At 40.0% G+C, this 26,282-nt stretch overlaps 2 protein-coding genes across 9 annotated transcripts in view; both read left to right on the top strand.

Annotated features, from left to right (window-relative positions):
* The window catches only part of LOC141775068 (dihydropyridine-sensitive L-type skeletal muscle calcium channel subunit alpha-1-like), a 52,828-nt gene extending 39,984 nt beyond the window's left edge, over positions 1-12,844 (top strand). The window contains exons 32-42 of the mRNA XM_074647995.1: positions 79-144; positions 1,920-2,011; positions 3,569-3,728; positions 4,370-4,497; positions 5,361-5,457; positions 6,317-6,419; positions 8,019-8,120; positions 9,724-9,854; positions 10,653-10,778; positions 12,027-12,181; positions 12,535-12,844. Of these exons, the coding sequence (XP_074504096.1) occupies positions 79-144; positions 1,920-2,011; positions 3,569-3,728; positions 4,370-4,497; positions 5,361-5,457; positions 6,317-6,419; positions 8,019-8,120; positions 9,724-9,854; positions 10,653-10,778; positions 12,027-12,181; positions 12,535-12,544 (1,170 nt within the window). The 3' untranslated portion in view covers positions 12,545-12,844. The remainder of the gene's footprint in view (positions 1-78; positions 145-1,919; positions 2,012-3,568; positions 3,729-4,369; positions 4,498-5,360; positions 5,458-6,316; positions 6,420-8,018; positions 8,121-9,723; positions 9,855-10,652; positions 10,779-12,026; positions 12,182-12,534) is intronic.
* A 7,063-nt stretch (positions 12,845-19,907) lies between these two features.
* LOC141775076 (hemicentin-1-like) overlaps positions 19,908-26,282 on the top strand; it is a 181,424-nt gene continuing 175,049 nt past the window's right edge. For 2 of the 8 annotated variants that reach the window (XM_074648051.1, XM_074648026.1), the window contains exons 1-4: positions 20,106-20,511; positions 23,513-23,857; positions 24,112-24,150; positions 25,564-25,830. In XM_074648051.1, coding sequence (XP_074504152.1) covers positions 20,442-20,511; positions 23,513-23,857; positions 24,112-24,150; positions 25,564-25,830 — 721 coding nt within the window. In that variant the 5' untranslated portion in view covers positions 20,106-20,441. Of the gene's footprint in view, positions 19,990-20,049; positions 20,512-23,512; positions 23,858-24,111; positions 24,151-25,563; positions 25,831-26,282 lie in introns of those variants that run through there. The other 6 variants (XM_074648062.1, XM_074648035.1, XM_074648006.1 and 3 more) reach the window with 5 other exon arrangements.

The raw sequence follows: 26,282 nt of genomic DNA, 5'->3' as shown, positions 1-26,282 counted from the left end.
TCGGTATCGTCTCTCAGCATTAATAGCCATGTGGTTTACTATGTCTGTCTGACAGTGCCATCGATCCTTGTGTTGCAGGCTCTTCCCTATGTGGCCCTGCTCATTCTCATGCTGTTCTTTATATACGCTGTGGTTGGAATGCAGGTACTCATACACACACACACACACACACACACACACACACACACACATAAATTATCCATTATTGATAATTATATTATAGGCACTGAGTATTTTCAATTCTCATTGGCTGAACGGTTTGGATTATTGACCAGGTACCTCTGACATGATGTGTTTGATTGCAGTTTTAAAGTAATGGGCATCAACGAAAAGAATGAATAGCTTCTCATTGACAACCATGAAAATGTAGCATCCGGACGTCAAAATCACTTAAAGGTAGGGTCGACGATGTTGGAAAGCTAGCATCATTTGAAAGTAGCATCGCCTCAGGAGCTCCGCCTAATCCCCCCCCTCACCTCGGGGCTCCTTCCAAGGCAACGCCCCCCCACACACATGCACGAGCACCGCCGCATCGTAACTACTTCACAGACACAGAGCAGAGAGAGGACCTCAACTCAACAACGCTACCTCATGACAAGTAACCACGACAGTGCTACTGCAGAGCTGAGTTTTCTCTTCCATTCTGCACGCCAAGGGTAGAGTACAGGCAGGGAGGCATCTGATTGGTTCTTTCCAAGCGCACCGCGAGGCAGTGATTGGTAGACGTTTTTACAGGATTACAGCAGCTACAGATGACGGCTCTTTTCCGGTCCTTTTTCAGAGCTCATCAGTAATGGATCGCTGTCGGGGTGTAAAGACCATTTCAACCAATATAACAAATAGTGTAGACTGGATAACATCATCAACCCTGCCTTTAATGGTAGGAGGAGAAAGAAAATAGAGGACCTAAATAACATTCACCACCGCGTCAATTTGAGTCGCTCACGTCAGTTAGTTGAGTTGAGTTGTTCATGCTGTCATGGTCCTGGGTTTTGGTTGTAGTTCGTTTCCTGTTTTATTTTGAAAGTTTATTCGAACAAACAACAGACATGCTGAGGCTCAGGAACTATATTTCATAGATATTATATATATTTTATGAACAGAAAAGTGTGATCGAAATTCATTGTGTGAATTAGACATTTATTTTACATTGGTTTGTTATTTCATAATATCACAATTTGTGTGCAAAAGGGCCGTGTTAAAAGCACGATAATACCCTCCAGGTTTGTACGTTCCATGATTGTAATGGATCATGTGGGGCTAAGAGCCTTCCATGGGAGCTAAGACTCTCAAGTCAATCTCTAAACGCTTTGCTCAACCAGAGACTGAAGACAAGCTCCCTGGTTATGTTGCTAAAACTGTGTGAAAACAATTAAAGAGTTTAAAACAAACCTGCATACTAGAACCAGTCCAAAGTATTTAGGGTGGCCCTTCACATTGGGGCAGTGACGTGCTAACAGACACACCCACAGACGGGTCACTCACTGTTGCTGCTGTTCAAAGTTAAATAAAAATAAACTCTCCTCCCGACAGTAAACGGCTCCAGAATGTGACTCGCGGTCGCAGATTTTATTCTTCGAGAATCTTCGTCTCTCTTCCGTGGAGCCTTGTCCATAACAACGTTGACCAATAACAGTGTGTTGTCCCCACATGGCACCTCCGTATGTCTCCACGCATGTAGGTAACCGGCTGTGATCAGCCTTTCCAAATCCAGGATATGTAAGCGCTGCAGGTTTGTTGGCGGCCATTCTCGCCACCGTTCTAGCGACAACTTTACCTTTAGAAATGCCCAGATATTTGGTAGGCGGAGATTGATCGGAGACTGATTATCTGGAATCACTATCTGGAGACTAACCCAGCGCAAACCGGGTTCCTCGATGTGAGTATTATCCATAACATAACCTTCTTTTTTTCTGCAGATATTTGGTAAAATTGCATTGGTTGATGGCACTTACATCAACAGGAACAACAACTTCCAGACATTCCCACAGGCTGTGCTGCTGTTATTCAGGTTGGTCGTCTGTCTTCCTCTGTTAAAGGACCCATATGTAATACACTCGGGGAAAAAACAGTTTGGAAACTTGTGTTTGGTGGATTATTTCTCTGTTGTTACAATGCTAATTGTCATTGTATTTTACATCGTTGGAAAGCCTGTTTATTTACCTTCGCAATGATGTACAACTTGTAAGGATCATGCATTTGTGGGATGAGCAGCACAGTAGATTATGTGGGGAGCGCCCAAGTAAAAAAAAATTCTGTAAGCCCATTTCACGAGTGATACAGGTGTACAAACCTTGGACATCTAGAGTGACTAAGATCATATTAGGTTCACATACAAAATACATGTCTCCTAAATAAGAAGGCAGTTCTAGCAACCATTTCTTTATTAAAAAAAATCCACATATTGAGATAAAGGCTCAGTTAGACAACCAATACTTGAAACACTAGGGCGAGGAGGGGGATTTTCTAAAGATTTATGTGTTTTAGGTAAGCCATAAAATACAGGGCAGGTAGGATACTTAACTGTTAGAAAATCTTTATCTTTATCTCTAATCCAACCTCTTGATGTTTCTACGTATGTGTCAATTTCTTCTTTAATCTGTTCTGCAGGATTCGTATTAAGGGGGGTATAATTATTTTTGTCTGTTAATAGTGATCTCATCCCCTTATCATATTGTTCATAGCTCATCACGACCGTGGAACCCCCTTTATCTGCAGGGCGGATGATAATATCCGTTCTATTTTCCAGATTTTGTAAAGCTTTGAGTTCATTTTTTTTGAAAGATTATATTTGATAGGGAACTCTTTTCTTACACATATTATCACATTTGTTTTCCAACAGGTTACTAAAAGTAACAACAGATGGGTTAAAGCTTCAGTAGTCAGTATATTTTTGGCATCATTGGGCAAAAATTCTAATAATAACCTTTCAGCATATTGTAATTCAAGTGTTCTGAGAGATAACTAGACTTCTGCTCCTCCTCACGGCTCTGTTTTCAGGCTTTAGAAAACAGCCCGTGACGGGAGACTTTGACCAATCACAGGTCAATTCATTGAGAGAGCATTCCTATTGGCTGTGCTCCGGTCATGTGACCGGAACTTGGCGTTACTTCAACAGATTTTACAATGGTGGCGGCGTCACAAACTTTCTCATTTTACAGCTAAAGATGATTCTGAAAACATTTGAGGAGAGAAATAGTCATTAACGTAACATAATATGATTCATATGTAATACACTCGGGGTCAGCAAACCTTAGATCAGCTCTTACTGCTTGTTTTCCTCCGGTCTGTGAAATCTTGCAGATGCCGTTAGGAACACCGGAGGACACAGAGGCACATGATTTTTTTCAGGTTACCTGTTTCATGTACTACTGTCACGATATAGCAACCGTTTTATAAAAAATACCTTTTATTTAATCATATTTGCTCCAATCTCGCCTACTTCAGCTTGAAGTAGCACAACATTAAATCCTTTCCCTAAAGCAAACGCTTAACAAGAAAGCTATGTCAGTTTGAGTATCAGGTCAGGAGATGTCATTGGAGACGTTCTGATATCTCCGTTATGCAGATGTGCTACAGGGGAGGCATGGCATGAAGTGATGTTGGGCTGTATGTACGGGAAGAAGTGTGACCCCAAGTCGGACTACCTGCCCGGGGAAGAGTACACCTGTGGAGCCAACTTCGCCATCATCTACTTCATGAGTTTCTACATGCTCTGTGCCTTTCTGGTAAAATAACACACATTCACACACTCCCAGTATCTTAACACTGAGGTTTCACGTTCAGCTGGTGCAGACAGCTGCATGATAGCTCCCATTTCCACTCATGTGTAAGTGAGACTTGAAGTGTCATTTTTGCCTGATCTGGACAAAGAACATTTTAAAAAAAGGTCCACTGAAATGGAAGGCTACAATTTTCTTTAATAATTTACAAACTCAAAATAGTTTTTGTTACTTTTTAATAATACAAACACTTCAGCCAGTTAGCCACAATTCTTATTCGGAGTAGCCAACAGTGAATGAGCAGGTCAGGAACTGTATGCAAATGTAACAGAGCTGTTTGTCTTCTAAATCATCTCCAAGTAGGGAAAGACAATTTTAATAGCACAATGTCATACATTACACCGAATACAAATTTTAAAATGGAAATGGTGCATTAAAACATCCAGTTGGTTGTTGGTTTAAATGTGTTTAACAGTGAAAAAGGCCTCCATGGGGAGTTTTTGTGTTTTGAACATTGTAGTGTTTCTATACTGTACATCACTGCTCCTGTTTTGTTTGTTTTTTAATTTGAAGGGATATAAGCCCCAATCATACTCACACACTAGTACAGTAAAACATATATTATAAATTGCTTCTGTCCTTCACAGATCATCAACCTATTTGTGGCTGTCATTATGGATAACTTTGACTATTTGACGCGTGATTGGTCCATCCTCGGCCCCCAGCATTTGGATGAGTTCAAGAAAATATGGGCAGAATATGATCCTGAGGCCACGTGAGTGTTTGTGTGTGTGTGTGTGTGTGTGTGTGTGTGTGTGTGTGTGTGTATATGCATCTGGTTCTAACAGGAGCACGGTCAAGGTCGGGACATCTGTTAATATTTCCTAAAAAACATACCGTCCCTCTGCATCTGAATGACCTGAAACCGCTATCTATAAGACAGCTATCTGTGCGGTAGAGACTGAGGTGGTGAAGATGTGCAGAGTGAGGTGACTGGAGAAGGCAGAGTGTGTCTCCAGAGCACTCTGTCGTGTTCAATGCAACGATTTTACACACAAAAGCTATATGAAAACTAAAATTGTACTTAGTGATTCATTCACAGTATTAAGTATTGTTGAAAATGATTGACGCTCTGTTCTGAAATTCTTTAATGCTGTTCACATTTCATCTGTTATCTTGGATTTCTACAACTCATCAGTTAGCCTAGTTAACGCGGTTGAGGTGAAAAGGACTCGGTATATATTCACGCTTAAAGGCAAGCCAGACTTTCCTGAATCCTGCCACCTGTCACATCCTGGCATCATCTTAGCTTTTCAACAGCTGCGGTCCGCTGTCCGGCCCTCTCCTCTCCTCTGCGATGAAATGTTGAACGGAATTCAATTTGAGATTTGAGTTGCCATATATCTTCTACAACTGAAAGGTGCTTATGGAATAGTTATGTCTCACTAACACAAGCACAGATAACACTGCTGGTTTGAATGTATAAATGAGAAAACAACTTGTATTTTCGTTTCGTCCTCCCTGCAACCAGGAAACTACTTTGCTTGGAGGAGAGCGTGCGGCCGCTCTGGGAGACGTCTCATCTCGTCTCGTATATATGTCAGCATAAAATCCTCTATTCTGTATTCTGTCTTACAGGGGCCGTATTAAGCACCTTGATGTGGTGACACTCCTACGAAGAATACCTCCTCCTCTGGGTTTTGGAAAGTTTTGTCCTCATCGTATCGCCTGCAAGGTGAGAAACATTTTCAGCCTGATGTCTTTTGGCAATCCTAACGGGCGTAACGATTCATCTACTACATCGATGTATCCATTTATATTTCTACAATCCAACTACATCGATAGGTACTCGGCAAGTTGTCCTTCACGGGGGACGTATATCGATATAAATTCGCAAAAATCGATTGTATCGGTACTAAGGATTTGCACCTCGTATTTAAGGACGACAAACGCTATATGAAAGTGTTTTTTAGCACGTTTCTTATAAAGAAATGTTAAACGTTACTCCGGTTCATTCTCCAGACATGCGCCAGCTTGCCAGCTCTGCCCTCTACAGCGCGAGCACCCATCCATGCATGTAGACGAACGTCACACTGGACTCCTCGCTCTACCCCCCAGTAGAGGAACCGGTCGGCAGAGTTTCAGGTGTTATCAATCCACTTGACGCGGGCGGCTTCACCCACTTTTTATTATTTTCAAATAAAAGGTGTATGTATTCGCCATTAATTGTTGTTTAATTGTTTATATCCATAATTAATTTATCCCTGATTCACTTACAAGAAAAACTATTTATTTCACAGTCACACTGACTGAATTTTTGGCAAAAAAAGTTACTGTATTGATTTCAAATCACTGAATCGTATTGCTCTAGATGAGCCAAATATCGTCCTTGAATCGTATCAGAACCATGGAAATCGTATCGTATCGTTGTAAAAACGGATCGTTACACCCCTACTGAACAAACTGAAAAAAAATGAAAAGTGACTGAATGATGATAATGAATCAAAGTTAATGACTTAGTCGCTGAGTCGTTTAAAAAACAAATGCTTAACATTTCTACCTTATTTTGTGTGTGTGTGTGTTTGTTTCTACAGAGGTTGGTCTCCATGAACATGCCTCTCAACAGTGATGGAACAGTCACCTTCAACGCCACACTGTTTGCCCTGGTCAGAACTGCACTGAAAATAAAGACAGAAGGTTTGTGTTATCAACAATGCATGTGGACAGTATATTTATTTTACTGTAGTCATTTTTAATGAATATGGGGTTTCCAGACAATGGCCAGTAGTTTCATGCATGATCAGAATAACTTGGAGCCCAAGAGCAAAAATGAGTCTCTATTAACACTACTTCTTAACACGGAGGCCGTCTTCACTACGGGGCCTCAATACTGATAATATTCATTATTATTATAAGATTTTTTTATAATAACAATGCATCAAATGACGATGTGAAGGGGGGTCGCTGGTAGTAATGAACCTATAGAGAACTACAAGGGCACTCGAAGAACGCAGACCTCCGTCAAGGTCACGCCTATCTCGCAATATTAATGAAAGTAAAAAAGTATGTGTGTAACCGACCTGTGATTCAGATCTGCTCCGCTTCAATTTTATTGATTCTTCCTTGGCCCATGCTTCACCCTTCCACCAAGTTTCATGTAAATCTGGGCCAGTAGGTTTTTTCCGTAATCCTGCCGACAAACAAACAAACCGGACCGAGAACATAACCTCCTTGTTGGAGGTAATTATCAGCTGAGTCTGCAGCTCCCCTAATTCTTTATGCAGCTTTATTGTTTCAGCTCATTATATACTGTAGGTGTCCATTCCACACTTTACTGTTTTGGTTCACTCTTACTGCTCTCACCCTTTCAACTGCCGGATGTGTATAAATAACTAACGGTAACGCATTCGCCGTATCGACTTAAAAGGTGATGATGAGTCAATGTTATGTTCACAACTTGTTTCTGCTGCACCCAAGTTGCCAACAAAAACCCAGTTATTGCAGATTTAAAGGTCCCATATTGTAAAAAGTGAGATTTTCATGTCTTTTGTATTATAAAGCAGGTTTAAGTGTTGTATAAATACTGTTAAACTATCAAAACACTCAATAAACGGAGAAATACACACAGCCCATATTCAGAAATTGTGCGTTTGAAATAAGCCGTTAGGATTTCTGTCCATTTGTGATGTCACAAATATACAATATTTAGACCATGACACGGTTTTAAACATAAACATTATAAATGTGTCCCAGTTTATTTCCTGTTGCAGTGTATGTGAACGACATCAGCTGTCAGGAAGTAAACATGGACCCAAGCTGTTGCCAGGCAACGCAATTCCGTTGCAATTCCGTTGAAATGCACTAAAACGGAGCATTTCGGACAGAGGGTAAATACAGGTATATTCAAGCAGACAGTATGAGGAAAATAAAGTTTTTTTTTAAACAAACAGCATGTAAACATGTTCTAGTAGAAACACAAAATACAAGTATGAACCTGAAAATGAGCATGATATGGGACCTTTAAGGCCCTTATGGATATTTGTAGAATTTCCATTAAGTTATCAAATAACAGTTGACACACAGTCAGCCGAAGGCTTTTCAGGGAAGAAATAAAGTTCATCAATGTAGTATGTGGTCGCGCTATGTACTGGAAGAAATAGTTCACTACTGGATACATCATGTTATTTTGAAAGCAGCTGCGCTTTGTTACCGCTACTGGAAGATGTAGTTAATGTAGTAGCCTTGTCTTGTCAGTGATCTCCTTTGTCTCATTATTACGCTTCTTCCATTGTGCAGGTAACTTTGAACAAGCCAACGAGGAGCTGAGGGGAATTATCAAGAAGATCTGGAAGCGCACCAGCATGAAACTTCTGGATCAAGTCATCCCACCTATAGGAGGTCAGCTTTCGTGATGGTTATAAAAAAAAAAGGCAATCATCAGGAGGCACATGCAGAGCCATTTATTTTTGCAGGTGTTGGGTAACAATAAGCTGCACAAACAAAGCAAAAAATTTACCCGCACACTGCTCTCTTGGTCCAGTTCTCTATGCTGTGTGGACTTGATGTTTCGACCACAAACGGTTTTCTTTAGAATTAAAGAAGAAGTGGGAACAAGACACAGTTGCACTGAAGGGACGTATTTTTCTTAGAAGGGAAAAAAAAAATTAGAATAGATTTTGTTTCAGGGAGGCAATGGTTCAGTAAATTTGCTCGGCCTTACATACTGTATATAGTATTATCAAGTTGGTAGTTCATAGTGTTTTCTGCAATGTAAATGTCTGCTGGGAAGATTTCCTCCCCTTCCTCCACATGATCTGACAAACCCTGGTTCACAGCTAAACAGCTAAGATTGCAAAAGGGAAGAGGCGTTTAGGAGTTAGGACAGGGACAGGCTTAAAGAGGCTAAATACAGGTTTAGCAAGGGGGTGAGCGATGCTATAAGACTGAGGGTGAGAAACTCCAACAACTATTCTCAGTAAATGACTTTGCTTCTGTCTGGAAGGGTCTCGGACAGATTACAAATTAAGGCCCTGTTCAGACCTGGCTTTACCATGCGTCTTGGTTGATCCAATCAGTACGTCTCTTCACACCTGCATTAGAATGCGTCTCCACATGCGTCTTGAGTGACCACATGTGATCAGATCTCACTTCCCCGCTCTATATGCAAGTAAACACTTGGCTGATACAGATTATGTCACAATGTAATATTACAGGAATGTCTGTGGTGCTATCCTACATAGATATAAGGTTATATGGTTAGTTTCTGCCGGCGGTTCCTGTGATCCTCCATACTGCCAACACCGCTGCCTTTGCCAGGCAACAGTGGTGTACCTAGCTTCGAGAGCCGGGAATGAGAGCGGAGCGGGCGGATGTCTGTATAGAGCACCGAAATAAAACACTGACACATCACCGACGGCAGGCAGCAATCCATGTCCTGTGCCTAGTCTGATATAGATAGGCCTGATAGATGAGATATATTTTGATAAGTTACTATAGCCTATAAAGAAAACCGACAGGGATGCAGTAGTGCATACAAGCCGTTTCCATGCCGTTTCTTCTGCCTGTCTGTTCACATGAGGGGCGCAGTGAGACCGCTCTGATCCAAGCGGGACGTCAGTGGGCGGTCCGTAATGTGGCCCAGGACACTTTCACTACACTCTGCTAACAGAATGTGGTCATATGCGGCCCAGACAACCTCTGAATGTGGTCTGAAAGATCTGATCTCAATGCGTCTTGAGTGCGTTCACACCTGTACTTAGAGCTGTCCCCTTGTGATCAGATCACTGAGGATGCAGGTTGACACCAGGTCTGAACAGGGTCTGAGATTCCTCACTTTACAGTTAGATGTGTAATTTGTCCGGGTGTGACTTGGGCGCAAATAGACACTGCAAATTCCCTTTGCCTTCTGTCACACCTTACACACCTTAATAATGTTAAGTGGAGCTTTTTAAATTTAATAGCGGCTTGTCCACACTTAAAACGCATTTCTGTGTTTTAACAGATGATGAGGTGACGGTGGGAAAGTTCTACGCAACCTTCCTAATCCAGGATTATTTCAGGAAAATGAAGAAGAGACAGGAAGAGTACTATGGCTTCCGGCCCACCAACAAAAGTGCTACCCATGAGATACAGGTAAGTGTTTTCGGTTGAATTATTCCTCCTATCCATACTGGCTGCAAAAGAAATTTCTATCTTAAAGCAATTTCAGTGTTAGTGACAAAATCCACAGCCCTTTTTCTGTGCAGAACACACACACCAGATCCACAGAAAAATAACCACAGAAACCTCTGTGCTCTCTCTCACTTATAGCCAATCAGCTAGCAGTGACATTTAACCCCTTGACCGTTCAGTGTAAACTATAGTGCCAGTGGAGCCGAGAGATGTTAGCGGGGCCTCTAGTGAGGGTTGTGATATGGAGTTTACTGACTTTACTGACCATTAGTAAGAGAGTTTTGTGAGAAACAGTAATAAACACAGTGTTATTGGGTCCAGTCAGTGAACATATTAACGGCAAAATTGTGCACATCTACGGGAAGCAAATTGATGTGGAGATGGACTTTGACGTCGGCTAAACACTGCCTACTCATCTCTGTTTGATTGGCTACTTCAACGACTGAACATTTTTTAATTCTGTTAGTTTGGAGCATTGAGGCTGTGCAGTGGTTAGCGCTGTCAGCTTTACTGCGGAAATTCAGAAACATCGGGCTGTGTATCATCCTGAAATTACTTCACCTATCTCCCCAACCCCCACCGCTAAGAATGTCCCTCACGCAGATAGATAGTTGAGGGCCTTATTTAAATGGTAAACAATGGAAATGGAAAGTTCATTATTGTACTGCAGACGATGTTCTCAAATGTGCACACATGCGTCATGGACCTCAATGAGTTTAATCTTTGCTTTTTTTCACAAACCATATCTGTGTCCATCAGGCAGGGTTGAGGAACATCGAGGAGGAGGCGGCTCCAGAGCTCCACAGGACCATCTCTGGAGACCTTGTGACCGAAGAAGAGATGGACCGAGCCACTGACGAAGCTGCTGCGGAGGGCATCTTCAGGGTAACAGGACGAGATGGAAAGATGAATGGATAGGTGGAGGGAGTGAGGGACTAAAAAAAATAGATAGGAGAGCCTCTACAAACAATAGGGGCGTAACGATTCATCTACTACATCGATGTATCGATTTATATTCCTACGATCCAACTACATCAATAGGTACTCGGCAAGTTGTCCTTCACGGGAGACGTATATCGATATAAAATCGATTTGAAACTCAATAGATTGTAGATGAAAGTTTCTCCACAGGTGCTTTCCCCGTGCGCTGTCGTTTTTTGACTCAGAGAAAATTCCTTTCCTTTCCCCGTCATGATATCTATGTGCACGCAGCATCAGCTTCACGTATCCAGCCGGAGAGCAGACGGTCCGCGAGGCAAATTATCACGGGAATAAAGTAAAAAACAAAACAGAAATTCAACTAACGTTAGTCTGTCGTAGTTTTAAAATGTGTTTCCGTATGTTTTCATGTATGAAAAGACCCCAAATGAACCCTGTACTTGATTACTATAAACAGATTATTTAAACAGCGTTTGTAGGAATGATTCTGTCCCAAGCTGTTTGATCACTATCAGCTGTTTGATCACTATCAGCTGCTTGATCACCATCAGCTGTTTGATCACCATCAGCTGTTTGATCACTATCAGCTGTTTGATCACTATCAGCTGTTGATCTCTGTATTATTGCTCTACTGTTTATATTGAAAATGAGGACAGAAGCAGCAGGTTAAATTACTGTTCATTTAACTTGAATAGAAGTTGGTTTATTCTATTTTTGGATAAATATTGCACTGTCTTGTATCGTTGTTTACTTGTTTATATGCATAATTAATTTATCTTTGATTCCCTGACAAGAAAAACTTTGAGGAATCCTGACCTGCTCTGTCCAGTATCCAGATATTTATTTCATTAAATTCAGTCACACTGACTGAATTTTTGGCAAAAGAAAGTTACTGTATCGATTTCAAATCATTGAATTGAATTGTATCGTATCGTATGGTGTCGTATCGTATCGTATCGTATGGTGTCGTATCATATCGTATCGTATGGTGTCGTATCATATCGTATCGTATGGTGTCGTATCGTATCGTGTCGCTCTAGATAAGCCAAATATCGTCCTTGAATCGTAACAGAACCGTGGAAATCGTATCATATCGTTGTAAAAACGTATCGTTACACTGTTGCCACGTATCAGTGTATTGACATGTGACTGTGAATATAACCCACAACAACTGTGCTATCTTCTCTAAAACAGAGACAAGGCAGTCTTTTTGGAAACCACTCCGACCCTTTTATTTTGGAGAGTGAGAAAGCCAATGCCAACCAGGCCACGAGCCAGCGCCCTCTGCAGATGGCAGAAGGACTCAACAACAACAATATAAACCTCAGTAACAGCAACACAAGTCACAGGTATGTGTTGATTAATGAGCAAACAAATGCAATAACAAAACCACCAGTAAAATACAACAACAAATACACTTTACTCTACATACATCTCTTCCATCTATCATCAGTGCATCAGAAATTGTTGTCAGACATGCTGTCTTTATTTGTACACTAATGTCTACAATTATTTGACTTGAAATGTAGTAACACAGGACACAGACATTGGCATCGCAGCCGTATGGTTGCAGTTAGCCACTCAGCAACCAGGACACCACATGTAGTTTACACTGTTCTTTACGCCGTAGTTTGCTGGCGTGCATGTTTGCCTTAAACTAAGATTACACGACTGTTTCATTCTTCTCCCTTTGTTTTCTCAGCCTCTATTAACAGGAGTTTGGAAGAATTGGCCTCTGACCATCGATATCTGTCAGAGTACTTCAAAGCCATGACCTTTGACTTCGGCAAAAATTGAGATGGAGCTTCTCAACAGATGCAAAGAAGGACTGTGCTGAAAGGGGCTGCCAAGGCTGCCAACCAAACCCACTTGCGAGCAATGTAGAGCAATAGGCTTAGGACCAGGACAAACCTCCAATGTTAACCATTAATGTTGAGTGCTGAGACATGTAATACCACAAAACACTGCCTGTTATGGAAATACTTAAAAAGAAATATTTCAATTATTATTTTTTTTCTTACCCTTATTTTGTCACAACTCTAAAAACAGGAGCGTTAAAGGGACTATTTGTAACTTTCAGAGCGCTTGCTCACTTTACATAGACATGAACGAGCATCACTTAAAACAGTGAGGCGACACACGTCAGCTCAAACCACAATATCACTCTATATTTCAGCTGCTTGGCAGTAATGTTAGCTGACCAGACGAAGGTCTCTCCATGAATCACTGCTGATCCTAGTGTTGGCTTTTCCTGGTGGCTGAAGCAGGAAGAGAAACGTTGTCGTCTCCGAGCGCGCCCGCAGGGAGACACCGGCACCCGGTCGGAGACGATAACGTTTCTCGCTGCGGAGCTCCGTCACTTCACAAGACACGGGAAACCTCTGTTGGTCTGGAGGAGCTGCAGCAGTTATTTCTTCACTAGATATTCTCAGAGCTAAACTAACTCTTCTGCAGTGTGGAGTGAGCGCGCGTTCACATCTAGAGGTGGAGCGAGACAGCGAGAACGCGCGCGGTGTGTGAGTGAAGGCAAGCAGGCAGAGGAGCAGAGACACGGGCCACACACGAGCGCTGTTGTGTCCCGACCCGGTACATTTATACGCTTAAAAAGTTAGAAACAGTCCCTTTAATTGGAAGGTATTTATTTTAACCAAAATATAACCATAATGAAATTGTTGACTCCAAATGTCCCGTAGGTGTGAATGTAAGCGTGAATGGTTGTCTGTCTCTGTGTGTCAGCCCTGTGATAGTCTGGTTACTGTCCAGGGTGTACCTCGCCTTCACCCAATGTCAGCTGGGATCAGCTCCAGCTCAGGCTGTGGAGGCGCCCCACTGCAGCAGCAGCAGCCTCGGGCGGCCTCTGTCTAGCCTCTCTAACATAATATTTTCTGCCCTGCACTAGGATGCCATTTTCGCTGATGGAAACATAACACAGCTGAAGTAGCACTGATGTAGTTCTTTCGTATACCGAGTACGTCACTGTCACGTAAGTGGTATACAGAGGAACCTCAGATTTTACAGCTGGAGAACCACAGATTTCTCGATCAATATAGCACACACTGGGGAATTTATTGCGTCAATCAACTACATTTACCACATAAAACATGGTGAATGTCTCTTCAGCTGCATTAGCTGTTTTTTTTACACCACTTATAGTTACTTATTTATAAAAGTCAAAGCCGCTTTATTGCTTTATTACAAAACAGTCGATGATTCGACATGGCCTTCTCATCCCTATGGCGGTTTAACCTGCTGACCTCTTTTCACAACTGAAGCGTGTAACAACAACATACTTCCCCTAAGTAGTTTTTGCTGATCAAGGTACTTGTGTTACATGCCTACATGTAAAAACTGAGACAGTCCCATACAGTAAAGTTGTGGGCCGTTAAACGAAAACAGTGAGCTGGAAGACACTAAATTCGTCAGTAGAGTTGGGGGAAACCAGAAAGTTAGTGATAATTTCATTCATATGAGCGTTGTATTACACATTACACAATATTCATTCGATTCCTCTTTGATATAAAACATCTTAAAGGAACAGTGTGTAACATTTAGGGGGATCTATTGGCCGAAATTAACGCCCCTCAATTCGGCTGAGCCAACGGTGTGTGAATAGATTAGATCCTGATGGGCAGGTTGGCTCCTTGCAGCCTCTGCCATCAGTGTGTGAATGTGTGAATGCTGACATGTAGTGTAAAGTGCTCTGAGTGGTCGGAAGACTAGAAAGGCGATATATATATCAATGCAAGTCTGTTTACTACTTTCTAGCCTAAACCTAACAAAGTAGTTTCCTGTGAAGACGGAAGTTTATTTAGAAAAGACTGCATGCATGTAACGAGTGGAAATTGACACATGTCGCTGGACATTCATAGGAAAACAAACAAAAAAAGGAGTAATAACTTTTTCGTAAGATATCATATGAACCGTGTGAGAATATGTTGAAATTGAATAGAATATTTATAAGTATGTTTTCTTTAGTGTATAATCACCTGAAAATAAGAATCATTGTGTTTTCGTTACCTTAGAATGAGCCGTTCATATCTCCATACGGAGCATACGGAGCAGGTCCTCTTCACGGAGTCCGCCATGGTGCACCACCATGTTTCTACAGTAACCCGGAACGGCCTGGGCTGGAGTCCCGTTGCTCTCAATCTCTTTCTTCACCACTCACTTCCCTCGTACATACACACTCTACGCACTGGCTCTACTCCGAATGACCTACAGTGCTCTTACAACAACTGGCTCTACAGAGGGTCATTGATGGCCACCGTAGCTCCCTCACATGCTTGGCACTCGGGAGAGGCTTCAGTTGGTTGCAATCTCAATCTCACTGCTAGATACCGCCAGATCGTACACACTGTTCCTTTAATATATGCAGATTTATTCATATATAAATATGTAAGGATCACTCCATGCTTTTAAAGGAAAGAGCAATTAATGACCTTAGTTTAGACACGAAGCTGGTGGTATGCCTAGGTAGTCCTTGGCCTTACTTTTGTGAGGTGTTTCAGTGTGTTTGATTAAAGTCTAAATGAACTGAATCTGCACCTGTGGTGTTGTGATTTGAAGAGCAGAAAGGCCTCACCGTACAAAGTTAAAGATTCTGTCATCCAAGAGGTAGGGAGCAAAACACAGTACATCAGAGGTGTGTCGCCCACCAGGGGCAAACTTGGAGACGAGGTGGCATAAAGAAGAATGTATTATGGATGGGTTTGTTAAGCAACAGTTTGATAATCCACTGGAAGATGTTGCAAATATATAGCAACCGCAATATCCTACAAAGGGAAGATGATGTCTCTTGTTGAAGATGAATATATGATTCTGGACATGTGTGTAATGGTTTAATGCTTTAATTGATTTTCCACTGAAACCTTGACTGAGAATCTTTGTCCATTTACATTTTTTTTGATAATGCTTATTTGAGCAAAAGGTATAACAGGCAATGGAATGGAAGGATAACATGATTTTAATTGATTTTCCACGGGAAAAATTGCTACGAGAAGGCATGTGTTCATTTGGCACTTCTTTGGCTGATGACAGTCTCCTCACTCAGAGAACTACGGTTAAAATGTCACCATGTTTGCTATCGTATCAAGACTACCTCTCCAATTAAAACACCTTGGGAAGAGACCGTACAGCCCACAAGCTGAGTTCACAAGTAACAAGTAAAATGTTCACCATTTACACACCAACCAGGCCCCGAAAGATGCAAAGACCAAAACGTTGAGTGATATGGCCGCTCAGGTCAAACCACATGTCGATGTGCTGGCCAAGGGAGACAGGTTAATGGTGGAGAATAAGCCTGAAGCCAGCTTGGCATCTACCACCGCCCAGAGTTCTGGATGAGACAGGCACAGACAGACTGGGAAAACATAAACAGTGGTACCACTTAAAACCATTAACCTCTATTTATATTAACTTTGTCAGACAATGTTGAGGTCGTAAAATATAGGCTTGATCAGTAGCATGCAATGACTGCTGAGTAACAGGTAGTATTTATGAGCCACGACCAAGTCCATATCTATCCATTTTTTACTCGCTCCATCGTCTGACACCAGAAACAGCCAGACATGAAAATTAAATTAAATACATTGTGAATTTGGCTGTATGAAAACACATATGTCATCACAGAGACTTTCTATGCTGCCCTCTCTCAGTTTTCCCTTATAAGATTTAATGTAAAGAAAATCTTAAATCAAAAAGATAGCATTTGTCTGCCACTGCTCATAAAGGTGTGTCAGTTTGGAGGAGGGTTAGGGTTGAGGGGATAAAAACTCCTTTCAGTACCCCTACTGAATTCAGCATCTCTGGAACGGAAGGTCGTTGAGACTCGGGACCAAGTCCTACTAGGGTTAGGTTTGGGTTAAAACACTTACTGAGTGTTACGAGGTGCACGGGGACCAGGTGAGTGAAATACTTTAAAAACTTTTTTTTTTAAATGCCATAATAAAAAACATCTATGGTTTTTATAAAATCTATTGAGTCCAGTTGCTCTAGGTCAGGGGTCAGCAACCTTTACTATCAAAAGAGCCATTTTAGGCAAAAAAAAAAAAAAAAATCTGTCTGGAGCCGCAAAACATTTGAGCATTGTGATGAAGGTAACACAGTTTATAGTCTAAGTATATAGTGTATAAGTCTAATGCAGTGAGGGTCAAAGTGCAAATGTACTACGGAGTATTAGGGCCACATTGAGGGGAAAAACATCTGAGATTTCCAGAAAAAAGTCTTAATATTACGAGAAAAAAGTCGTAACCTAACGAGAAAAAAAGTCGTATTATTACGAGAATAAAGTCATAACTTTACGAGAAAAAGAAAATATCACGTAAAATTACTACTTTATAATATTATGACTGTATTCTCAAAATCTCCAATTTTTTTATTTTTCGTCAATGTGGCCCTAATACTCCGTCGTACTGTCATACCATAGACCTACAACAATGATAAATAAAAATGAAAATGTAAACAAAAAACAGTTATTCATTTCCATTTTTAAAAATCCACATAATGCCACTGGAGAGGGGATAAAGAGCCACATGTGGCTCCGGAGCCGCAGGTTGCTGACCCCTGCTGTAGAGGGACAGAAGAGAGATTGGTTTAAAAAAAAAAAAAGACTGTAAGACTCCCATAAAATATTGTTTCCTCAGCCCCTTCCTTAAAAGCGAGCAATGTTAAAATAGCAACTTAAATAAATAGATAAAATAAATATGAATAGATATATATCTCTAAAAATGTATTGGTCATTATAAATGATTTGTAAAAAAAAAAGAAAAGAGATTTCATTAAAATAGATATGTAAGTGCTGTAAATCAAAGTGTCATGCTAAAATCATTTAAAACACACCAAACAATACACACAGTGGGTTAGTATTTAAAAAAATATATAAATATAAGTGCTGTTTAAAAAATTAATATTTAAAATAAAATTTAAGAATATTTATTACACGGCTGTGTTGAATACTCGATTCTGGTTGGTCAATCACGGCGTTCTGTGGTTTGTAATTTCTGTTTAACAGACCGTTGCTATGTATAGCAGACCGTTGCTATGTATAACAGACCGTTGCTATGTATAACAGGCCGTTGCTATCTATAGCAGACCGTTGCTATGTATAACAGACCGTTGCTATGCATAACAGACCCATGCTATGTATAGTAGACCGTTGCTATGTATAACAGACCGTTGCTATGTATAACAGACCGTTGCTATCTATAGCAGACCGTTGCTATGTATAACAGACCGTTGCTATGTATAGCAGACCGTTGTTATCTATAGCAGACCATTGCTAGGTATAGCAGACTGTTGCAATGTACAGCAGACCGTTGCTATGTATAACAGACCGTTGCTATGTATAGCAGACCGTTGCTATGTATAACAGACTGTTGCTATGGGCGTAGTTCTGATGTCGGACCGTTTTTGTGTCAAAATATTGAAATCTTCAGTAAGTAGCCGTGTAATAAGCGGGATAATGTACAGCTAGCGGGTCATTGTTGTGAAAGTATCCCCTTCAGGGCGATGAGAGACCCCTCAGATTCGTGTCGGGGTGCATACATGCGAAATAAACTGCTACAAAAACATTTGCTCTAAACTGATTCTAAATTATTTATTTAAGAGAAATCCTCACCTGCAGGTGGCATTCTCATTTATAGACATTTAGTCCTTTATTTAAAGAGAGAGAGGGTTGTGTATATATAATATATATGTGTATAGGGAGAGAGAGAGTTTGAATTCTGTGGGTCAAAATAGAGTTGCCGGTTTCCCCCACATACTGTAATCCACATTTCTTGCACGTGATCAAATAGATGCAGTTCCTGAAATTAGGATTTCCTCATGTTATAGTTTTGTAAACGCTTTTGTTATGTTGGTTATATATCCAGTCTTTGTGTCTAAAAACTTCAATTTTAGCCTTAACTAGAAGATCCTGTACATTTTTGTTTTTCTTGAAGGCTGCAATTTTATGTTATAATCCTGCAGCACTTCAGGTCCTGTGATGAAGTTTTGAAAGTGATTCCTAACCACTCTGACAAGCTTAACAGTATAGCTGGAGAAAATGTTGTAACCAGTAGGAGTTGAGATGTGACAAGAATGGGTTTAGTTTGTCTGAAGGTTTTAAAGACCTTTCTAAGAAAAGACCTGGACTATCCTCTAGTGGTCAAAGCTGAGAATCTCACCTTTGTAGAAAGTTTGAAATCACTCTTCCGTGTGCAGATTCAGTGGAATCTTAATAGTTGTGACTTCACCAAGCCTGCAAACGTGTGCTTTGTATGGTGACTAGTTTTATAGAGCAGAGCATGTGCATCTGTCTCTTTGAAGAACACTTTGTAGCGAATGATGACTGTGGAGGATGAAGAATATGACCTGATAATGGAACAATGTTGAACCTTTCTTAAACTCTTCCAGAAACACACACATCTACAGCTTCTTTATTATGTTCCAACAGATATTTCTAAATGTGTGAGGGTGCAAGTTAATTAATAATTGACTTACTGTAGAATAATTGAAAAGTAGAGCTACTTCTGGTTGGCTTCTTGTTGTTTCTGATCTAATGTACATTATAAAGATTGTAATGTGTTTACCGTCGTCTGTCGGGTCCGTTGAGACTCAGATTTTAGTTATAATAAATTAAACCTCTTTGGTTCCTAACAAACACTTCTCTATTATTTTATATGCTTAATTAATCTGTGGTGAGATTATAAGAATATATAAATATTGCAGTCTTGAAGATTATTTTGGGGATATCCTGTTAGAGGTGCATTTTGTATCCATAATATAGATTATATCCATATAGATAAACTAGAAGTCTTCATCTACAGATGTCGTCGTTGGGTTTAAGTTTTTTTATTTCTTTTCTGCTTTCACAAATAAAATGAACATGAACAAAAAGGTTCTGATGTGTTCGTACTGGGGAGTTGATTTACCTCAAAAGAAATTATCCTCTAACTTACAGACGTCTCTTTCCCACTGTAAGTCTATGGGAAAAAGTCTTTTGGGAACCAATTTCCCCAAAAATTATCAAAAGTTTATTTTTTTTTCGTCATCAAAAATATACACACAACAGGGTACTGTCAATGTTGAGCATGGGCATCCCTGATATCTGTTATTTTGTCTTGTCGATCTTCTTACAGATTTGCACCTCTCTTTATAATTGAACATGTATAACCGGTTTGTGAAATAAAGAAAAGAGAGGAAAAAATCAAACAAACAAAAACAACCCTCCCTCATAAAGCCTCAGCCAATCACAGGTGGCTATCTCACACAACTCCCTGTGATAGGTAACTGATATGAGTGACAGGCTGCACAGCCTCTAAGAACACAACCTTCACTGAAAACTCACCAACTCCAATAACAGACCTTTTTAACTTTATCTGAACATAACTCAGCCTTAACAGTCTCAGTATAACATCACAGTGAACACCACATGTCAGCCAGTCTGTTACAATAGAATCAGCGTTTTCACTCTAAAACAGCGGCTGTTGTCAGAAAAGCAGCAGAAAGAGTTTCCTGTTTGCTCCACTTTTTACTTTCGGTTTGTTTGTCCTCGTTTGCCCTCGCGCAGTCAGAAGCCGTTGACCGTTATCAGCGTCAGAGTGGTGTCTCTCGTGCAGTGACTCTAGAACTATGAAGCTCGTTGCTCTCGTGGGTCTGTGTCTCGTGACTCGGTGTGGAATAACGGCTGCTGGTGTAAACGGTGAGAACATCTACTGGTTTCTATTGTAGCATCATGTGGAGTCACTTTATCACTGCTGGAGAGAAGAACGAGAACATTCAGCTCCACTTAACATCAACACACATATCGATCCTGATCATTAGTACTGATCAATATCATCATAATCAGCCTCCTTCTGGTTCATTACAGTCCTTTAATGAGCTGCGCACTATTTAGCAGGGCGTCGTCTGTTTCTACTTCCTGTCAAACCTGATCTCAACCTGCGTGTGTCCTCTGCCTCAGGGTTAGGAGAGGTTGTATTGAGGAGGAAATAATAATAATACATAATTAAATAAGAATCAGCGAAAGTTAATTAGTTACTCTGATTATTAATACAAAATATAATCAACTAATACATGATGATGTAATATTATAGATTAAGATCAAACTTTCCACCCGGCAGGATATAAAGACATTAAAGTGTTTCTGAGAAAAGCTTCTTCCTGTCAAACCTTTAGGCCTACTACAGGTTTTATATGTGACATTTCTGCAGTATAGTAGATGATGAAGTAGAGCAGTTCAGTAGACTGAGTCATCACTAGCAACTGAAGGAGTTTCACTTCTTTAGTTCTGTGTTTTACTCGTTGCTCTCTTGTTTCCTCTTTCTTCTTCTCCTTTCTCTTTCTTCTTCTTCTTTCTCTTTCTTCTTCTTTGTCATCACTTGGGGACTAGAGAAAGTGTTAAATGTAAGTTAATTATTAATGAGTGTGGCTCAGTAGCGGCTGGTGACTCAAACAATTGGTGAGGACAGGAGGAAAACCAACTCACAGTGTCATGTTATTTGATTAAGTTATTTCTTGTATTTTGCACTTGCACCTCCATTTCATGTCTGGACTCAGTGCTGCTTGATATATGTGCTCTCATGTTCCTCCTTTTATCATATGGGGGGGACTCCGGTGCAACGGACAGGCTTCTAGTGACGCGACACACTGCTGCACCGGGTCCTTCAGGGCTGCTACAACCAAGCCCTCAGGAAGAGCGCCGGTCGACGATCCGGACTCTCGTAGTGGCCAAACGGCGGTACTGCAACTTCCGTGTCCGTCACGTGATCCAAATCAATTTCCCAGTATGAATACCCTAATAGCCCTTATTTAAACATTACGTTTTTAAAGTTGTAAAACGCACTAATAGCTGAATCCAGAGTTATTTCCCTTTCTCCGTTTTTGTTTTGTTTTGTTTTTTCACAAACTGGTCATACAGGTTCAATTACAAAGACATGTGCAAAACTGTTAAAGGAACAAGACAAAATAACAGATGCCAGGGGATAAACAGCTTACAAGTACAAAGCCAGGGAAAATAAACATTTAGATAAATATATTAAAGGAGGTGGATAAAGTTACCGTCTTAATAGCTTTATTGTTTTCAGAGGAGAGAATCAATTTAATGTATTGTTTGGTTTCATGTTCAAATACAAAAAATTAAAGTTTAGATTTACTAAATTTGGATTTATGTATATGAAATTCAGCTAAGAGAATAAGCAGATTAATCATATAATGTTCTTTGATTATACTGTTACCTTTATGGAAACCAAACAAAACATTCTCTAGACATAGAATAAAATCAGGGTCAATATTATCAATAATGAATCTCCTCAAGTCCTTCCACAGCCTGTTGCTATGGTCACTGCCAGAATAGATGAAGAAGAGTTTCTGGGAGTACATCACAGAATGAACAGTTTACATTTATGTCCTGTTTAAACTTAACAAGATAATGTCTTGCTGGATGATACCTGTGAAGGATTTTAAAGGATACTTCTCTTATTTTGTTTGTCAAAAGACACTTATAGGGTAGAGTCCAGATGTTCTTCCACCTGAGGTCTTTTACAAGGTTGTTCCAGTAATTGACAACATAAGGCACACAAACAATATCATTCTGAAATAAATGACGTATACCTTTATTATTTTTGGTAGACAAAAAACATATCCTGCCCACGGGAGTGTCCGCTGGATTAGGAGTCTGTGGTACAAATCCCTGTTCAGTTGCACCTTTTAATAACATAATGACTCCAGAGGGCCAATTGGACCAACCCGCTGTCAATCATGTATTCTGCTGGTTGTTGATTCGTAACCAGCTAAAGGACGTTATCCTCCCTTGGAGCGTCATTTGACGTATTTTGGCCAATCACAGACAAGCATGAAAAAAAATAAATGCATTGAGTTGATGGGAGAAGTCCCGCCCCAAGATGACACAATACCACAATCACTCTACACACACAGGCTGCTCTTTTCTTTCTGCCCTGCAGGGTCACTGCTGAGGCATTTTGAGTAAGGGATAATGTACAGCTAGCGGGTCATTGTTGTGGAAGATTCCCCGACAGGGCGATGCTGAGGGTCTCTCATCCCCCTGAAGGGGATTCTTTCACAACAATGACCCGCTAGCTGTACATTATACCGCTTATTACACGGCTACTTACTGAAGAAATCAATATTTTGACACAAAAACGGTCCTCCAGAGTCCGACATCAGAGCTGCGCCCATAGCAACGGTCTGTTATACATAGTAACGGTCTGTTATACAGAAATTACAGACCGCAGAACACCATGATTGAACATCAGAATCCAGTATTCAACACAGCCGTGTAATAATCAGAATTTAAATAATGGATTTTTTCCAAAGAAGAGAGAAAAAATATTTGATAAATGATGCTGAGATTTGGTAATGGTTTATTTCAACCAATTACTCTTTTATATATTTTGATCTCCGTCTTGCCTCTATGGACCAGCCTCTACTGGTGTGGCTGCTTCAGACTAGTGAGAAAAATAAGGACTCAATAAAAGAAATATAAAGGATCACAGCTCAAGACTAAAAAAAACTAAAATGTAAAAATGTGTAAATATTCTATCTGGAGGGCAGTGTGAAGGATTTCCTGAGAAAAAAACAAGAAAAGTTTGTTGTTATTGATAACAACAAACTTCCATATGTCCGTCTGAACTTAATTTTTCTGCATGTAAACATAATGATTAATACATATTTTTATCTTCCAGGGCCAGAAGTCGTCAAACTGGATGTGGATGAAGGAAGTGATGTCATCTTACCCTGTTCCCTCAGCACCAAGGAGAACATTCAGTCAGGACTGTTTGACTGGAAGAAAGATGGTCCGAGGGATGAACGCGAGGTGTTCCTGTATGATGCAGGCATTCATTACAACAACGGACGTCCAGGTCAGAGCGAGACGTTCAAAGGTCGAGTCTCACATTTTCCAGAACAACTGAAGTACGGCATCGCCTCCATAACCATCAGAAATACAAGGGTGACCGACAGTGGAAACTACACCTGTCATTTTCCACGTCTTCAGCCACCTCAGATATTCCGCATTGAGCTTATTGTTGGTGAGTACTTTGATAAAACAGTTAAAGATGTCCGCTCATTTACTGACATTACAGCAGTCTGATGAAATCTGAAATCTTGTTTCAAGCATACTCCGACTTTAATCCATCCAGGACTGACTCAAACCAGTCAGATCTGTGAGCGTGTTTTAGATGGAATAAAAAATCTGTTCAATAAACAGGAAAACTAATTTCTGTTTCAGCTGTGTGATAATATTTCACAAGCACTCTAACATGTGTTTTGTTTTGCCTTTTAGATTGTGTCTTAAAAGACAGAACAGGTGAAAACATCCCAGGTGAGTCCTGGTTATTATGACGTCACTCTACCTCTCACAGGTATGTGACGTTTGTCTTCACAGGTCTGATATCATTTATAAAACTGTATTCATCACTGTGTGAAACAGATTGAGATCATTCTTCTTCACATTAGATTAGATTCAACTTTACTGTCATTACACAGAGTAACGTTACAGGTACTGAGACAACCACATGCAGTTTAGCATCCAACCAGCAGTGTAGCAGTAAAGAGTATATACAGAATGAACAGTATATATATAATACATATAGAATGTAGAATAAATGGTACAGTATGAACATGTGCAGCAGTTACAGTAGACAGTGCATTTATAAACATAAGAAAAATATATATATTAAGGTACAGATGTAAGTACAGGAAATGCTCAGTAGACATTATATACAGACAAACAGTTGGAGTTATTATATGAACACATTTATACGCAAATATCTCTGTGTGAATACATGTTAATGATTTAAATGTTTTATTTAACATAAGACTTTCTTTTTTTTACTATTATTATTCCTGGCTTTGAAGATGTATGATATCTCTTTTTGTCCACTCTTTCCACATGGCTTGTATATCTATTTGTACTGCCAGTGGATGGAACAACAATACATTTTGGAATTAAAAGAAATACAATAGTATTATATAAAAGGTTTATTTAAAAAAAAGTTAACTATTTTTACAACGACAGTGACTAGAAATTGTTTTGATTGTGCTTTGGTTACACTTTGTTGTCCATCCCAATGGAAAAACACAAAAAACACCAACACTCAATTTCCAATATATTAGATACACATAACTAAAACTAAGCAGTGTTATTAAACAACCCAGGAATAAATCTTCATGTTCAGTTTCTGTTGAAGCTGTTCTAGAGAGGTGTTATTGTGTTATACGGAGAGGTGTTTCTAATATTTAGTCTACCCTCATTGATATTAAATTCTCTACTTGTGTTTTACAAAAATAAAATTCTAAAAATAAAATAAAGCATTCCAGTAAAATCTTTAATAAACGTTGCTCGGCTGCGAAGGCAGAATTTCAACAAATGTTATCATTCATTTTCCATTCGGGCAGCATGATTAAATATATTTCTCACGAACACACTTAAGACCCAAAGACACAATGGATGTATAATGTGTATAGACTACCTTTGAAGACTCTATTTTACATATTTTGCAACAAATTGTTTTATGTTGTTGTAGCACAACAAATTTAGTAGTTCTTCACTGTATATGTGCAGCACTCATACAGTGATTTTAAAAGTTAAATGTGTTTGAAATATCATGCACTGTTGTGCTTTTCCATCTCTCTCTGACATTGTAAACCACATTTACAAAGGATGAAAAGAACAGATTATATTTGTAATGCTGTAATTATCCTCAATAATCTATTGTTTTTATTGTGTTCACAGGTGCAGCTCCAAAACCATCAGTCACGTCACTTAAAACCACAAAGTACAGGTGGCGGCTACAGTGTGAAGTTCGCGGTGCTTTTCCAGAACCTAAAGTAGAGTGGCAGGACAGTGATGGAAACACCCTTCCTGCTGAAAAACCTCAGGTGTCTAAAAGTGGAGACCGCTACAACGTCATCCTCAAGGTTACTGTGACCAAGACCGACTACTATCGCTGTGTAGCCACACAGGAGACAATCTGCCATCAGACTTATGTGTATATCAGTGGTAAGATTCTTCCTTATCATATCTTTATATTCAGTTCATATTTACTGTTTATGTGTTAATGTGTCTTCAGACTGAACTCAAAGCAAATTGTGATGAAGAATCTATTGAAAACGTTTCAAAGTGAGTGAAGACTTGTCTGTCCTACTGAGACTCTGAGACTCGTCTTCATGAATCTACAGAGATTAGAGGAAGAATGAGATGAAGAAACAACAGACAGAAGTGGAGGATGTGGTACATTTCTAGTTGAGGATGAACTGTTCCATAAACACACAGTTGGTGTGTTGATCGTCAGCCGGCTCCAGCTAACGTCTGTGTTGTCAGTATTTCTGTGCTGAATAAACACAAACAGTCAAATTCACACATTAAATAGAGACAAAAGTGAAGTCAGTGTTCAGTCTGAATTCACCTTTTAGGAGCATCTTCATCATGAATCATTGAGACCATCTACAGCT

This window comes from Sebastes fasciatus, chromosome 1 (genome assembly GCF_043250625.1).
Source record: "Sebastes fasciatus isolate fSebFas1 chromosome 1, fSebFas1.pri, whole genome shotgun sequence".
Lineage (NCBI taxonomy): Eukaryota > Metazoa > Chordata > Actinopteri > Perciformes > Sebastidae > Sebastes > Sebastes fasciatus.
The sequence above is the reverse complement of the archived record's forward strand: the minus strand, read 5'-3'. Positions and strand labels throughout refer to the sequence as shown.